The 18,300-nt window shown below is 42.8% G+C and overlaps 1 protein-coding gene across 4 annotated transcripts in view; it reads right to left on the bottom strand.

Annotated features, from left to right (window-relative positions):
* CABIN1 (calcineurin binding protein 1) overlaps positions 1-18,300 on the bottom strand; it is a 180,798-nt gene that overhangs the window by 67,155 nt on the left and 95,343 nt on the right. For 3 of the 4 annotated variants that reach the window (XM_029619235.1, XM_029619237.1, XM_029619236.1), the window contains exons 28-29: positions 17,619-17,932; positions 11,115-11,228 (exon numbers count right to left, since the gene is read on the bottom strand). In XM_029619235.1, coding sequence (XP_029475095.1) covers positions 11,115-11,228; positions 17,619-17,932 — 428 coding nt within the window. The remainder of the gene's footprint in view (positions 1-11,114; positions 11,229-17,618; positions 17,933-18,300) is intronic. The other variant, XM_029619238.1, reaches the window with a different exon arrangement.

Here is an 18,300-nt window from a genome sequence, read left to right as displayed (position 1 = left end):
CCCACTAGAAATTTAGCTCCTGTCAGAGGTAGAATAAAGTTTCTGGGGAGTTGATCTGGAGTTCATGGTGCAGGGGGCCTGTATGCCACATTTATGCACAAATCATGCTTTTGGTGCAAAAAAATAAGGTTGGTCTGCATTGTTGTGTGCAGAACATGGTTTGTACACATAAAACAAGTTAGGAGCACAACGGCTGCTAATTTTTAGTTTGGTGGGAGAAGAGCTTTTCTAGACCCTGGGAATTGAATACAGGGGTTCTGCAGGGGTCTGTTCCTTCCCCTGTGCTATTTTGTGTGTATACATCCTCCCTTGCCCACCTGAGAACTAGGGACTATCCTACACATCCACATTTATTATGTATTAGGGCCTAATCCAATAACTCTATAGCCACTGTAAATCGCTAATTCTATAGATTGAACGCTGGTTGACACCAAATAAGCTAAAACTTGACCATGATAAAACTGATTATTCTGGCTGAAATGTCCCCACTTACAAAGATACTCCTCGTATTCAAGTCAGATCCTACACTGTCCCTCTCCCAGACTGGAGGTGAAAATCTTGCAAGTATGGCTTGACCTTTCTTTAGAAATGAAGAAACATCTGTGCTATATTAAAGGTCTGCGAATTCGTTATTTATCACCATACTTGGTTGCAGCTGACTTACTCACTCTAATTCAGGCAGTTATAACCATGCAAACTGACTACTGCAAACACAGAACACAGCCACTCATCCGATTACTGAGGTGAGATGAGTCTACAATCACTGGGGTGGGATGAGTCTACAATCACATTCAGCCAATTTTAAAGGCCATTCATTGGGCTCCCTGTTATACACAGACTTTGTTTAGCACACTGGATTTTGCATGAAGATGCTCCTCCTCATCTTGTGAGCAGCCAACTCTGACCCTGTGGTCTTCTTAACTAGCACTACTAAAGGCTCCACCTGTTAAGCTAGGAGAGATCACAAACAGAGCATTCCTCAGCCGTGGAACTCACTATCATTAGTTATTAGGCTTACAAATGATTACTCTGCTTTTCAGAAGTTGTGCTAAACCTGGGGAGGAAGTGAAGTTATCAACCTCGATGGTAGCTTGAAATCGAGCTCCTGAGCCCGCAGAGCAAAAGCCATTGTGTAGGGTGGCCATCTGCAGAGAAATGGTGTTCGTTTGATTGGGTTTCAACAGTGAAGGTATGCGGGATGGCTGACAAGAAAAAAGCGGTGGACTTCAAGAAGTTTTCCTATATTAAATCAGGGAGGTGAGCGAAGAAACTGGCACAAACAAGAATGTAGGCTGCGACCAACCGGAAATAGACTCTGGGCATGCAGATTCAGCACAGCTCCAGACCGAGGGAGATATCCCTACTCATGCTGAGTTTCGGGAGTGGTTTCGTGAGCTTAGATATGAAAACCGATAAACAAGAAATGTTGACTATTATGGCCAAATTTGAGAGGAGATCTCTGATATTGGCCAACAGGTGGAGGAGAATAACACACACTTGTATGCACAAGCTGAAATAATCAAGTGCTGAGGGGCCAATGTAAAGAGTTGGTAGCTGAGCATGCAGATTTATATAAAAAGCTGGAGGACCTTGAAAATCGATCCCGCTGATGCAACCTGGGATTCTGGGGAGTGCCAGAGACTTCCAAATGTGGGGACTGTAACACTGCAATTCTTGGTATCTGAAAGACCATCCTGAGAGCTGGTGAAAAAGAGGAGGGAGAGCGGGAGATTTCACGGAGATGGAGTGAGCACATCGTGCATTAGGTCAGCAGTTGTTTTTTTTTCAATTTAAGTTTTTATTGTGATCAATACATTTTACAAAAAGAGCAGGAATCAAAATTACAGTAACATTTTTCCAGATACACTTCAAACCTTTATCCCATAATCCGAACCCCCAGCTCCCTTCCCTATAGGAGCTTCAAACCATAAATCAGATATACCCAGAAGAGCAAAACACAAATGCTAGCATCACAAATAGCAGTCATCTATACAATGAGAAGGGCAGCAATAATTAGAATAATAAGAAAAACAAAAAGTTACATCCACCACAGTTGCCTAAGCTGGCCAAGCCACAACTGTATCCCGATGAACAAACATCCTCTACCCAAAAATTCAAAATTGTGAGGTATTAAGACTTTTGCCCCTCCCACCAAATCTCATATGGTAACCACATTTTTTCAAACCTGGAGAATTTATTATGACGCAAAGCTGAGATCCTAGATAAATGATAACGCTTGTGAAGGTGGGACAGAACCATACAGATTACTACTCCATGACCTTGCAATCTCGCATCTAGCTGCCATGAAAACTTGCTGACATAGCTTCTGCAATGGCCCCTCAATAGCTGGAACAGGGATATTTAATAGAGCATATTTTGGAAGAAGAACAACCTTCACCCTTAACACATCAGACATCCAATAAAGAATTAACTTCCAAAAATCTGAAATCATACCACAAGCCCACCAGATATGATAAAAAGAACCCAATCCACCACATCCCTTCCAGCATTTATCATCCACATTGGCATACATTGTGAGCATTCATTTTGGGGTTAAATACCATCTTAAAAGTATCTTATAACTATTTTCTTATAATCGGGCAGAAATAGAGCATTTACTTGTATGAATTAAAGAAAGATCCCATTTCACATCACTCAAAGGGTTCCCCAAATCTCTTTCCCAATCCCTAATATATGCTTAGGGGGCACCTGTAGTTCCGAATGAAGTAACCAATATAATTTAGAGGTGACACCTCTGAACATCAGCCTTATCGCAATAACTTTCAAATAAAGCTTTCCCCCGAGACATCGAATCCTTTATATGTCTAATGGACAGAAAATGACTCAAGTGAGCAAACTCAAGAAAATCTCTTTCATGTAAATCCAATTTATGAATTAGACTGTTAAAACTCATATGCTTACCCCCTTACAACAAGTGTCCTATGCAACAAATACCTTTATCTTTCCAAGCAGTGGGCAGACCAGCAGGGAAGTCTCAATTGTGGAATAGGTGCATACAATAAAAATGGCTTGTACCCACAAACTTTCCTCGCCAGTTAGCCCACACTTTCAAAGAATTTTCTAAAGTGAATGGCATACAATCTAGCTGCCTCCAGGAATGCGAGGTTGCCATGGTAAAGCTTGAATAGACATAAGGCCTAAAAAACTGCTCCAACTGCACCCACCTTTTCAAGCCAACTTTTGAATTCCAATCTATGATTACCCGCAATTGAGATGCGGTTTAATACCATATTAAGTTAGGCACTCCTAGACCAACCCTTGTTTTAGGTTGATACATCATGGATCGAGAAACCCTAGGTGGTTTACACCTCCAGATGAAATAAAAAATCTTTTTCTGCCAAGACTTCAATATGGCCGAGGAAATAGCTATAGGTGGCATCAAAAATAAATAAAGGAACCTAGGCAAAATATTCATCTTGACAGTGGCAATTCTCCCCAGTCAAGAGAACCCAAATCTATCCCATTTCTCCAAGTCTTTTGAGATGTTCTTCACCAGTAGTACATAATTTGTTTAAACAGATCTTCAACATGATTTGATATAAACTCCCAAATACTTAATCTTGTGCTTAGCCCATTTGAAAGAAAATTTCCTATGCAGTTTCCGTATTGTGTGTTCTGGGACTGTTAAATTCAAAATTTCAGATTTATCCAAACTAACCACACATAGAAACATAGAAATGACGGCAGAAGAAGACCAATAGGCCCATCCAGTATGCCCAGCAAGCTTTCACACTTATTTTCTCATACTTATCTGTTACTCTGACTGTTGAGTTCAGGGCCCTTTTTGGTAACTTTTTTGATTCTAATTTCCTTCCATCCCCACCACTGATGCAGAGAGCAGTGTTGGAGCTGCATCAAAGTGAAGTATAAGGCTTAATGTTTGAGGGTAGTAACTGTCATATCGAGCAAGTTACCCCGATGTTTGTATACTCATACTGTTCAGAGCAATGCCTTGTTAGATGTTGTCTGGATGTAAATCCTATTTCTTCATTCCCTCCTGCCGTTGAAGGGCGGAATTGTTTCCCCCACTACTCCCTCAAAAGAGTCTTCTGGATTAGCTAGAGTAAATAAAATGTCATCGGCAAATAATGATAGCTTAAATTGAGAGTCTCCAGCCAGTATACCCAATATATTAGTAGCTGCCCTTACTCTAATCGCCAGGGGTTCCAGGAAAAGAGCAAATAAAAGCAGAGATATTGGGCACCCCTGTCTAGTACCTCTTCCTACAGTAAATTCTCTCCATACCTACCATTTACCTTAACATATGCTCGCAGAGCATCATATAATTTCCTGACCCACCCCTAGAAAAAAGTTCCAAAGTGCATTCTCTCCAATGTTTTAAATAAAAAAGATCAGTGCACCATGTTAAACGCCTTCTCGGCATCCACAGTCAGTAGAAGGATAGGAATCTTTTATTAACTCACCATATAATCTTGTGTACATTATTGGCCGCCATTCTATTAGGGATAAACCCAACTCGGACAGTATGTACCAATGATGAAATGAACAGATTCAATCTCTCGGCCAAGACCCTTGCCAAAATTTGTAGGTCTATATTAATAAGAGAGATGGATCTATATGAACCACGCAAAGTCATGTCATGACCAGGTTTGCTATTACAGTAATGCACGCAAGTTTGCATGCATCCACAAGAGACCCCCCCCTTCTCTTATATAATTAAACATAGCAGCCAAGGATACAGCTAAAATATGAGAAAAGAGCTTATAATAGCTATCTAAATACTGCTGCTGGTCTTGAGAAATGGCTGGTAAAGAACCTGAAGACAGGTAAGTAATCAATAGCGTCCTGGGAAATAGTAGCATCCTTCTCATAACTGGGAATAAAACCAGGAGAAACACTGTCTAATGTCAGTAGAAGCATTAGCCACACGACTACCAGGACATTTAATCTTTGCAATAGGGCTCTGTGACAAAAAGGATTTCAACATATGGCCTAAATATTGCACCGCCTTATTGTCCCATTCAAAATGAGCTTGTTGGACTATCTACAACTGATGAGCTTCAGAATCAAATGTGTTAAGCTCAGCCCTAGTCAAATCCAGTTTTTTAAGTGTCCCTAAGGAGAGAGTAGCTATGTTATTGCAAGACAGAGATGCAATACCATCTGAAAGTCCTTTTCTAACTTTCTCTTTTTCCCTTTCTTTTTTTTTTATAGGCAGCATAAGAGATCAGCCTATCCCACGCCACTGCCTTGGAGCAGGGGAAGCATTCTCTATGGTGTTAAATTGGAAATACTCTTGAAGAACAGCCAATGTATCACAGAAATATTCATCCTTTAATAAATTTTCATTCAAACACCAAAATCGTTTTCCTGTGTCAATTTATGAACTGAATATTAAGCCAACCTGAGGCAAGATCGGACCAAGTTATGTTATCTACCCTACATCTAGAATCCTATTCATGACCCTCTTAGCTACTAGAAAAATAAATCAGTGTGAGACAGCTCACCACTGGAGAAAGTTAAAGCACCTCTTTTAACGGCTGTTATCAAGCTAGCTGTATCGATTAAGTAAGATCACCGCTCTCAAGAGACATTCTGTATCTAAATTTGGGAGAGTATGGTCTCTCTGTGTGACATGGTTAGCTTCGCTCTCAGATACCCACATTACCTAAGAACTTGTTACATAAGAACATAAGAAGTTGCCATACTGGGTCAGACCGAGGGTCTAACAAACCCAGCATCCTGTTTCCAACAGTGGCTAATCCAGGTTACAAGAACCCAACAAGTGCCCAAACAGTAAATAAATCCCATGCTACTAATGCCAGTAATAGCAGTGGCTTCCCTAAGTCAATTTGATTAATAGCAGTTTATGGACTCCTCCAGGAACTTATCCAAATCTTTTTAAACCCAGCTACACTAACTGTACTAACCACATCCTCTGACAATGAATTCCAGAGCTTAATTGTGTGTTGAGTGAAAAAGAATTTACTCTCATTTGTTGTAGATGTGCTACTTGCTAACTTCATGGAGTTGCCCTCTAGTCTTATTATCTGAAAGAGTAAATAACAGATTCACATTTACCCGTTCTAGTCCTCCCAGTGTTAACTTTGTACACACTGGTATTCTTACAGTGCATCTCCATTAGTGTGTTAGTTATTGGTTTTTGGGAGTGGTGTGGAATGGAGGAGTTATGATAATATGTAAAAATTCAATTTTGTGTTATGGCTGTTATTTGGTTTTCTGTATGTGTATATTATGATGTTGACACAAATTTAAAATACAAAAAAAAAAGGTTATGTTAAACCTAGCTTTTCTGTATTCTTGTTGTTTATGTTTTACCTGCTTTGTAGCCTAATTGTGAAAGGTGATAAATATAATTTTAAGAGCATAACTTATGTTCCTAATTCATGTTTTGTGCAAATAAACCAAGATTTATACTTGCAGACATTGATTGTATGCATAGATCATGCACACAAACAATGTGCACACAAAATAGGTCTTCTGTGCAGAAAACCTTTATGTTTATTATTTAATGAATCACTTTATTACAAGTAACCAAAGTGATGTACAAATATAAATATATAATAAAATAGTCAAAACCATAAATAAAAACAAGATATAATAAAACACAAAATTATATTTATATATATGAAAATGACAATTAAAAAAAAAAAAAAAAATCAAACAGCTCCATAAAAGAGACCTTGAAAGCCCTAGTACAAGGTGAAGCTTGATTGGAAGCCCTGCATTTTTATACACAAAATGTATTCTGTGTGTGCAAAGCAAGTCTTAGATGCACATTTTATGGTTAGCAGCAATAGTAAATGACAGCAAATAAAGACCAAAATGGTCCATCTAGTCTGCCCAGCAAGATATTTCAGGGTAACTACTCCATGAAGGTTACACCAAGCAGAAAAGTAAACATTACCCAATGTCTTCATTTCCATTCTCTGGACAACAACACAGATCGTCCCATGCCCCTTTGAATTCCAATATTGTTTTCTCATCTTCACCATCTCTTCCGGGAGAGATTCCATGTATCTGCCACCCTTTCTGTGAAGAAATCTTTTCTGACATTGTTCCTAAAGCTTCCCCCTTTGAGTTTGATATCATGACTCCTAGTTCTACAGCTTCCTTTCCATCAGAAAAGATTTGATTATTGTGCATCGCTAATTCCTTTCAGGTATTTGAAAGTTTGTATCTCATCTCCCATGTCTCTTCTCTCTTCCAGGGTATACATATTAAGGTCCTTCAGTCTCATCTCATATGGCTTTCTGTCCAGACCCCCATACCATTTTGATTGCCTTTCTCTGGACTGCTTCCATTCTGTCTTTATCCTTTTTGAGATGAGGTCTCCAGAATTGAGCAAAGTCCTCCAGGTGTGCCTCACCAAAGATCTGTACGGTGGAATTATCACCTCCTTTTTCCTGCTGGTTATCCCTCTGGCCTTAGCCACCGCCTTGTCACTTTGCTACCTTCAGATCATCAGATACTATCACCCCAAGATCTCTCTCCCATCATGTACAAGTCCTTTGGATTGCCATACCTCAAATACATGTCTCTGCACTGAATCCAACTGCCAAACCTTTGACCACTTCTCGAGTTTTCCTAGGTCATGTCTCTTTCTCTCTAAGTCTTCAGGTGTGTCCACTCTGTTGTAGATCTTAAGAGTCATCCACAAAAAAACCCCCAAATGTTACCTTCCAATCCCTCCACAATTATCACTCACAAAGATATTGACTAGAACCGGTCCCAAACCCAATCCTTAAGAGTTCCACTTAATGCTCTTCTTTCTTCAGAATAGATTCCATTTACCACTATTCGCTGATGCTGGTTATCCAATTTGTAACTCAATCCACTATCTACGGATTCACTCCCAGGCTCCTCATTTTATTATAAGCCTCCTATGCAGGACCATATCAAAAGCCTTGTTGAAATCCAAGTAAACCACATTGAGTGCTTTTCCTTGATCCAATTTTCTAGTCACCCAATCAAAAAAAATATCAGATTTGTTTGCCAAGATCTTCCTCTTGTAAAATCATGTCATCTTGGTTCCTGTAACCAATTGTATTGTAGATAGTTCATTATCCTATCCTTTAAAGTCTCTCCATTAAATTTCCCACCACTTAGGTAAGGCCAACTGGCCTGTAGTTTACAACCTCCTCCTTGCTACCACTTTTGTGAAGCGGGAACACAATCACCCTTCTCCAGTCCTGTGGTACTACTCTTATCTCCAAGGATCTTCAGTGGATCTGCCGGCACTTCTCAGAGCTTCCAAAGTATCTTGGGATGTATCTCATCTGCTCCCATGGCTTTGCCCACTTTCAGGGGTTAGCACACCTTTTTTTAAACTCCCAATGCATTAACATACTATTAGCTTACTGTATCTGGAGTTTAACTGTTTTGTTTTTTTAATTTGTACATTAAGAAACTGTGCAATTGGAGATAAAGTCACTTGCACAAGGTCACAAGGAGGGGAAGTAGTTCTCAGCCCATTGCTCGACTAGGTCACTCCTTTTCCGTGCTGGGAAGAATAGAAATATTTGCATTGCTGCCTTTTCATAGGTACGGTTGTTGCTGTTTGAGGTTTGGGCATTAGTGCTGTTTTGGAATGGCAAGTTTGCTATATAGGTTCTGAGTGAATTTTTAGCAGGGTTCTTTATTACTTCACAAGATGCCTGGTAATGAACGGAGTTTGTGTCACTGTTACTTCAAAATGATGAAGGAAATGTTGGCTGATGAAGACCCAAAAGACCCATTTTATGTGCCCAGCAATGATTTTATGTATATATTCCAAAATAGATCAAATTCCCACATGCAATCCAATCCCCAGTCCTGCTGTATCCCCTTTAGGGTTGTGACCACCACTCTGTGCAAGTTACCCTAAGCCTTCTAGGGAGGACAATGCAGCCATATCGCTGCTGCCTTGAGCTGCAACTGTTGCTCAGTGAAAGTTTCCCAGTGCCTTCATTACCATTCCCTTGCCCCTAGGGATCCTCGGTGTTGAGCCCATGCTTTTTTTTTTTTTTTTTTAAGTCTGTCATTGTCCTTGTCATTATCACTCCTCCAGGAGGGCACTGCAGGCATCCCCAACACATATACTGTAAAAAAAAAACAAAACCCAAAAACCTCCTGACAAACGAATTTAAAACATTTTGTATGAGTGGAGGCCAGCCAATCATTTAAGAGATTACCTTCAACCAATGCTGTACAGATTTCTTTTAATGTAGACATTTTATGTATTTCTTGATTTATTTTTTTATTTAATTCACAGACGGCGCATTCATTAGACACTGAGCTGATTTCTAAGCATGTTTATATTCGGGGAGTGGGCACTTTGCACCAGTTCTCAAGGGGAAATGAGCATTTTGTCTTTGACCTTTTAGGTGCTTTTTGGGTGGGAGATTTTCAAAAGTCTCTTTTACCCCGATAAATCGATATTTACCCAGATAAATGGCTTTTGACAATTTTCCTTCCTATGCTAATTCTGTATTTTCACAGGATTGTTCTGGGAGTGGGGGGGGGGGGGGGGTCATAATTGTTAGGGCTGTGCGTACCTTGCTGACTTTCTAGTACACAGGAAAAAAAACCCCAGATATTATGAGCTTAGCTCATTATTAAAAAAAATACATGCATAATATCCATTTCCCGCATATACTAGCAAGTCAGCGAAGTATGCACATACCCACCAGAACAGATGGAATGAATGCACATCCCTAACCACTGTTGAGTTTAATTATCTAAATCTTGGGTGAAGGATGACCAGTGGAGCCTGAAAGTAAATGGCTTGGTGATGGTGGTAGTGGGGCTGCCAGTTTTGCAAGGCTCTGGAGAAGAAGATGGGTTGCAGAGCACATGAAAAGAGGGTACACGTATGCCACCCCTTCTCAATTCAAAGGTCTTCCACTGAGAACGAGACCGGCATTGCTGAACACAACCTTGCTGTCTCTGCCAGGCAACAGCTAACAAGTTAGGCAGCAATACCGTGAGCTTCTGAGCACAGCCGTGAGGTAAAGTTGTGCAGGAGAAAGCTGCTCTCTTTCTCTTCCCGTCTTGCTCTCATAAACATTTCATAAATTATTTCACAGGGAAAAATGCATGATTTATAAAATGTCTGGGCTCCTGCTCAGTCTCTCTCTCTCTCTCTTCTAAGCGCCTTGGCATATGAAAAAATAAATCAGCTACAGCTTCAGCAGCTTGCACTGAAAGAACATCCTTCTCCAGACACACACTCCTGTGCCTAATAAGCCTTCGGTAATGCAGCACACAACTGGCAAAGCCACTTCTTCATGGCTCACATTCTTATTCATTTGCACACAAGTCTTTCTGGAAGTTCAAATTACAGATATTATACATCACAAAAAACTTGGAAAAGGTTATATGTAAAGCAGTTAGGAGATTGGAGTGAAAAGCCTGCACAGGTGAGGAGAGGGGAACCCCAGTTTGTTTAAAAAGGTAAAAACTGAAACAGAAAATCCCACAAATTCCTGCCTGGAGAAAACTGCAGCTCCAAGGCTCTGCCCTGAGCACCCTTCTCCATCCCCTATTAGGTGGCCCTGCCTAAAGAAGGTAAAACTTCTAAGCACTGTGCTCATCCTGGCCAGGTGATCAGATTTTAATGTGCAGACAAGCAAAGATGAGAGCCTGCTGGGTCCTTCTGAGAACAGAATCAGGCGCATGGCCTACCTGATCATCCCCAGGCAGATACTGCGGAGTGGAATGGGAATTAGAGGCGGAGACCAGGAAAAAGTGCTTATCTGTATGGTGGTGGCAATGCAATAAAAACATTTAGCCATCATGCTCAATCACCTTTTAAATAATTGGAAAATACCGACAAGATATTTACTTTCCTTGCTTCCAAGCCCACACTGGCTCAGTCCTCTGGCACTGGTCCCAGAAAGCCAACAAAGCATTTGGCAAGCTGGCACCACATCAGGCATGGCTAACACTTCTCTGCAGCATAAGACAGACAAGCTCCAAAGGGCCAGTGGCGAGCGAGAGCCAACCTGTGGCACGGTGCCAGACTGGGAAGGGGCCAGTTGCCCTGCCCCCCCCCCCCCAAGCCCTGCAGCCTTTGATCAGTGGTACCGTGGCAACAGCAGGGAGGTAGAAAGAGTGCAAGCAGAACTTACGTTGAAGAAATTACTCTTGTTCCTCTCGCAGAAGAGCCCCTGTGCTGGCATGTGCTTCAGCTGCTGCCACGGGATACTGCTGCCTAGCAACACATCTCGGGCCCACTGCAGGTTCTAGGAGGAAGAGGAGGAGGAGAGTCAGCGCACGGGGGAGACCCAGGGAAGGCGTGTGCTGCTGCGTGCCAGGCCCAGCCCACCGCCTCTTTCCCCTCCCACACCGCAGGCTGGCAGCTTGCTTATTCCTAAACAAGCCAATCTCCCCCCCCCCCCCCCCCCCCCCCACGGCAGGACTCCGAGTAGCCAAGGTGCCCACCACTAACGAAAACGGAAAATCACAGGCAACCCCCCAAGTTCCTGCACTGACTCACTACCATGCTGCTCTTACTGCATAGCTTGCAGGAGTGAATTTCCACCTCTTTGTGGACCTGTCCTCTTCCAAATTCCTTCCAGTAAGAATCTGATTACACAGAAAGCAGACTCCTACTTACATGCTCCCTCCTCAGGCTCTGCACACACCTTTGAATGTATTTTCTCAAGGACTATTTTCACTATGTTTGTAAGTGTAAATAAAGGTGGATTCAAGTGAACAAGTCACCCACATTACATTTTTTTTTTTTAAATCTCCTTTACAATGATTTTGTCTGCTGTGAGTTTTGCCTTCTCCCCACTGTCTCTAGTGATTTCCTCCCAGTCAATAGCGCACAATGAAACCTTGCTTCTGAAAGCAGAACTGTTATAATCAGCTTACCTTTCTGCTTAAAATCCAGAGAAAGGAAAGAAAGAAGATCCTCCAACCTTATGTTTATAATCCATGACTGACAGGTTGTGATAACTTTCCTGAAATAATTCTTCTCATGTAACAAGAGGCTGGGCAACCAAAGTCAGTAACTGTTTTCTAGCCCTGAGGGAAGAGTCTGGCTTAAGTTTCAATTGCTCAGCATTATCAGCAGGCCCACTCTACAAAATGGAGAAAGTAAGCAGTAGTGAATCTGAATCCCAGGGATCGAGAGCAGCCCACGATGGAGAAAACGAGCAGAGAGCCCAGGGATCGAGAGCAACCCACGATGGAGAAAGTGAGCAGAGAGCCCAGGGATCGAGAGCAGCCCACGACGGAGAAAGTGAGCAGAGAGCCCAGGGATCGAGAGCAGCCCACAACAGAGAAAGTGAGCAGTGACCCAGGGATCGAGAACAGCCCACGATGGAGAAAGTGAGCAGAGAGCCCAGGGATCGAGAGCAGCCCTCGACGAAGAAAGTGAGCAGTGAGCCCAGGGATCGAGAGCAGCCCACGATGGAGAAAGTGAGCAGAGATCCCAGGAATTGAGAGCAGCCCACGACGGAGAAAGTGAGCAGAGATCCCAGGGATCGAGAGCAGCCCACGACGGAGAAAGTGAGCAGTGACCCAGGGATCGAGAACAGCCCACGACGGAGAAAGTGAGCAGAGAGCCCAGGGATCGAGAGCAGCCCACGACGGAGAAAGTGAGCAGAGAGCCCAGGGATCGAGAGCAGCCCACGACGGAGAAAGTGAGCAGAGAGCAGCCCACAATGGAGAAAGTGAGCAGAGAGCCCAGGGATCGAGAGCAACCCACGATGGAGAAAGTGAGCAGTGAGCCCAGGGATCGAGAGCAACCCACGATGGAGAAAGTGAGCAGTGAGCCCAGGGATCGAGAGCAGCCCACGACGGAGAAAGTGAGCAGAGATCCCAGGAATCGAGAGCAGCCCACGACGGAGAAAGTGAGCAGAGATCCCAGGGATCGAGAGCAGCCCACGATGGAGAAAGTGAGCAGTGAGCCCAGGGATCGAGAGCAGCCCACGATGGAGAAAGTGAGCAGTGAGCCCAGGGATCGAGAGCAGCCCACAATGGAGAAAGTGAGCAGTGAGCCCAGGGATCGAGAGCAGCCCACGATGGAGAAAGTGAGCAGTGAGCCCAGGGATCGAGAGCAGCCCACGATGGAGAAAGTGAGCAGAGAGCCCAGGGATCGAGAGCAGCCCACAATGGAGAAAGTGAGCAGAGAGCCCAGGGATCGAGAGCAGCCCACGATGGAGAAAGTGAGCAGAGATCCCAGGGATCGAGAACAGCCCACGACGGAGAAAGTGAGCAGTGAGCCGTGAGCCTGAGTCCCAAGAACCGGAAACAGCCCATGATGATAAATATGAGCAGTGTGACTTATCCCAGAGAATGGGAACAGTACCCAGTAACCACGGAGAACAAAAACTAAAAATTGGTGTTACAGAAAGGAAGTTACTTACCTATAACTGGTGCCCTCTGTGAACAGCAAGATAAACAGTCCCACTTGTGGATGACAGAGAGTGAAAGCTTATTGGTTAGAACAATTAAGTTCTGGAATTTGTTGCTAGAGGATGTGGTTAGTGCAGTTAGTGTAACTGGGCTCAAAAAAGGTTTGGATAAGTTCTTGGAGGAGAAGTCCATTAACTGTTATTAATTAAAATTTACTTAGGGAATAGCCACTGCTATTACTGGCATCAGTAGCATGGGATCTTCTTGGTGTTTGGGTACTTGCCAGGTTCTTGTGGCCTGGTTTGGCCTCTGTTGGAAACAGGAAGCTGGGCTTGGTGGACCCTTGGTCTGACCCAGCATGGCAATTGTTCTTATGTTCTTAACAGCCTAGAATATTTTGCACATGTGCAACAGGCACTGCACTAGGTAGATTTCAGCACAGACCTGTCTGTGTCAAAGTCAATAGACAAATTTACAGCATAAGGATATGAATAAACTGAAAGCTCTAAGGGGAGGTGAGAGGGAATATGGGACTATTCATTCTGCTGTCCACAGAGAACACTAACTACAAGTAAGCAATTTTGCTCTCTCCATAGACAAGCAGGATGAATGGTTCCACATGTGGAGAGTCTCAAGCTAAGGGTTGTCACTTCTTGTTCTATAAGACAACCCACCCTTAGGGTGACTGCAGGAGTTTAATCTCCTATATCTTAAATAGGTTTCTGAGGAATGACTGGCCACATTTACTGTTCTCTAAGCCAGTGATTCTCAACCCAGTCATCGGGACATACTTAGCAGTCAGGTTTTCAGAATATCCACAATGAATATGCATGAGATAGATAGATTTACATACAATGGAGGCACTACATGCAAATCTATCTCATGCATATTTATTGTGAATATCCTGAAAATCTAATTGGCTAGGTGTGCCCCAAGGACTGGATTGAGAACCCCTGCTCTAGGCAGTAGCGAGATGCAATGTAATGTGTATACTGAAATCCACATGGCTGTCCTACATATCTTGTGAATGGATGCTGATGCAATGTGAGCTGTGGAAGTACCTATTGCTCTAACTCGATGTCCATGCATTTCTTTAACAAAAGGAGGCAGAAATGATACATTACAGGAGGACCTTGCGAGACTGGAAGATTGGGCATCCAAATGGCAGATGCAATGTAATGTGGACAAGTGCAAGGTGTTGCATATAGGGAAAAATAACCCTTACTGTAGTTACATGATGTTAGGTTCCATATTAGGAGCTACCACCCAGGAAAAAGATCTAGGCATCATAGAGGATAATACTTTAAAATCGTCGGCTCAGTGAGCTGCAGCAGTCAAAAAAGGAAACAGAATGTTAGGAATTATTAGGAAGGGAATGGTTAATAAAATGGAAAATGTCATAATGCCTCTATATCGCTCCATGGTGAGACCACACCTTGAATACTGTGTACAATTCTGGTCACCGCATCTCAAAAAAGATATAGTTATGATGGAGAAGGTTCAGAGAAGGGCAACCAAAATGATAAAGGGGATGGAATAGCTCCCCTATGAGGAAAGGCTGAAGAGGTTAGGGCTGTTCAGTTTGGAGAAGAGACAGCTGAGTGCGGATATGATAGAAGTCTTTAAAATCATGAGAGGTCTTGAACAAGTAGATGTGAATCGGTTATTTACACTTTTGGATAATAGAAGGACTAGGGGACATTCCATGAAGTTAGCAAGTAGCACACTTAAGACTAATCGGAGAAAATTATTTTTCACTCAACGCACAATTAAGCTCAGGAATTTGTTGCCAGAGGATGTGGTTAGTGCAGCTGGGTTCAAAAAAGGTTTGGATAAGTTCTTGGAGAAGTCCATTAACTGCTATTAATCAAGTTGACTTAGGGAATGACCTCTGCTATTACTGGCATCAGTAGCATGGGATCTTCTTGGTGTTTGGGTACTTGCTAGGTTCCTGTGGCCTGGTTTGGCCTCTGTTGGAAACAGGATGCTGGGCTTGATGGACCCTTGGTCTGACCCAGCATGGCAATTTCTTATGTATTCCATGATCCAATTAGCTATCGTCCTCTTGTTTGCTGGACTCCCTGGTCTATTTGGATCACAAAACCACAAATAGCTAGGATGACATTCTTATGTCCTTTGGACAAAGCTTGCTTGCAATGCAAAATGCCACTTCTGCGGATAACAGGTACGACAAGCTCCTCATTGAGATGGAAATCGGAGATAATTTTGGCAATGTATGTATGTAATGTATGTTTTTAATTATAGATGTTTTAACCTTGTAATCCGCTCGTAACAAGATTCTGGAGATGCAGAAAATAAGTCTTAAATAATTAAATAAAAATAAGCACAAAAGGAACTGAAGGTAGAGAAAAAGCAAGGCACCCATAAAACCCCCGAGAGAGCTTCTCTTCTGCCTATAACTGGAGATGAAAAAAAAAAAATTGAGGGGCTTCACTGAGGGCTGCCTGGTGTAGTGCCTTCTGCACATGTGCAAAACCTTCTAGGCTTTTAGCCAATGACTCAACACTCTCCATAGATAGTGCTGTGTGATGTAGCTCTCTGTAGATAGTGCCGTGCGATGAAGTCACTCTCCATAGATAGTGCTGCGTAACATCGTCACTCACATGTGGGACTGTTCAGCCTGTTTATCCATGGAAAAAAATATGTGACCAGGAATGGAATGGTGCTATGAAAAACGTAATTTATAGTATTCAATTAAAACCATTTTGCAGCAAAAACAGATTAGCCAGTCAATGAAATAAAGGCAGGAATCTGGAATAATGATAAAAACATCAGACATAATAAATGGAGCTGCACCAGTGGTGATGGCTTTACAACACGCACACTTCCAGAAGGAAGCTCTTTTTGGCACAATGCACTGGCAGTAAATGAGAGCCTAAGCTTGTAGCAAACAAACGCTGCCTTATGAACAAGGTTCATTCGTGCCATGTGTGTGCAAATCGCACTGATCGGGAGGCTCTGCCCACAGAAGAACTTTTATTATCCAATGCTTCAACCCACTCTGCTTTGTTTCCTTCTCAAAACAGATGTAAACTTGAAGGGATCTAGAAGAAAGCAGAGATATTACTAATCCAGGTGATTTGTCACCCAGAGACTGCAGAAAATTGGGGTATACTGAAGGAGTAAGATTGCAAAGAGTTATGGAAGTCACTGAAAGAAACCACATTACAAACAAAATGCTGTTTGAGTCATGGCTTGCCAGATAATGTGTCTACTCTGGTCAGCCTGGGCATCTTCTGGCATATGGCAGGTATGTGCGAACCGAATGCTCAGGGTGAAAGCCATGAGTCACTAGATTTAAAGCCCCTACACACCTCAGCTCTGGTAAATCTATGAAAGAGCCGACGCACCCCCCCATCTTCTGAGGTTAAAGCCCTTGATGTCCAGTACATGGTGCACCTCAGAGCTGGTATGTCAAGGGGTCCAAAGCAGCTCGTGCTTTGTTCTGACAGACTTCCACCAGGGAGAATATTACCCCGATATTCAGCAGAACATACCCGGAGAAGTGCTCCACTGAATACCTTCTGAGAACTGTAGGATAGCTCTTTTTCACCCCAGATCTGCTTGGCCCCCTTCAGCACTCATTGGCTAAAGGTTCGCCATGCCCCAGAGCACCTCCATCACCGCCTCATTATCCAGCTACATTCTGTGCGGGGAAGGATAAATTCTTTGAATATCAACCTCATAATTTTTAATTCTGTCATAATGTGAGCAGACATTCTTCTTGAGGTTTTTTATGCCATTGAAGGCAACACTGTAGGAAGAGCAGCGACATTTCTTACAACGGTACAATTCCCTTTTGTTTTACAATATTACTATTCGCCCACAGCTGCATGGACTTGGATTCCTGATGGTGTTTCCCGCCTTTTTTCTTCTGGTTTTCAAAATATACCACCACTATTTTTCTGTGTAATTACTTCTTATATCTGCTTATGAAATTAATAAATGCCTGAGAAATAACAGTTTTTACATTTTTGGGGGTTTTGGTTTTTTTTAAATTTTACTTCACATTTCCTCCCAGCCCCTTTTTACTGCTCGGCAGTTGCTCCAGTCTTGCTGGTTGAAGGGGCTTCAAAGAATCCATGGTCCCCTAGGATGCGCTGCACAATCAGTAATCTGCAGGCCCAGATTTACACTTCCATCAGGATCCTGCCTAAGCTTTGTACTTTTTTTCCTATCAAACAAAATGAAAAAATAAGAAGCAAAACGTAAGAGAAGGGAGAGTATAAGCCCAGTGGCTGCCTCACCTGATGGGTTTTGCTGTGTGTGTACAGGAATGCCAGTCGGTAAAGGCTCTTGTAGTGCTGGGGGAATCGGCTCAGGCACAGTCGGAAGGAACTGATGCATTGCTCCGTCAGGACTTTGCGCTGATCCTCGAGCTCTGCAGGAAGGCACTGGGGATATTCAGATATTTCACCACAAGCCTCTGCTTTCTTCCTAGCATCCCATGGCACAGAAGTAGGAGCTGAGGCTCTCACAGAGATGGGACAGGTTGCTGGTGCCTGGGGATTGGACACAACTTCAAGACACTCAGAGATCTCCAAAGGATCATCAGACTTCCCTGTAACCAGAAAACAAAAGAATTTTAAAGCAACCACACCCTACAGTCCTAAAGAAAAGTGGGAATTGCTTAATTCCCCAAAATCCACACATCGCCTCCTTCTAAAAACTAACTTTGTCTGAAGATTATGATCCTCAAAGCACAGTTACAAAGAGAAGTCATTCTTTATCGGGAGCCACTGATCTCTCTCACACTTGGAGTGACTGTGACCCCCTTCTATTCCGTGGCACTTCATTCCGTAAAGAGGTTTCCATTCAATTATTTAGCATCTATCCCAATAAAGAAAAATCAGTCCTTACCTGCTAATTTTTGTTCCTGTAGTACCACAGGACAGTCCAGATGCCTGGGTTTTGCATCCCTGCCAGCAG

The sequence above is a fragment of the Rhinatrema bivittatum genome, chromosome 11, assembly GCF_901001135.1.
Source record: "Rhinatrema bivittatum chromosome 11, aRhiBiv1.1, whole genome shotgun sequence".
Lineage (NCBI taxonomy): Eukaryota > Metazoa > Chordata > Amphibia > Gymnophiona > Rhinatrematidae > Rhinatrema > Rhinatrema bivittatum.
This window is presented reverse-complemented; position numbering and strand designations above follow the sequence as displayed.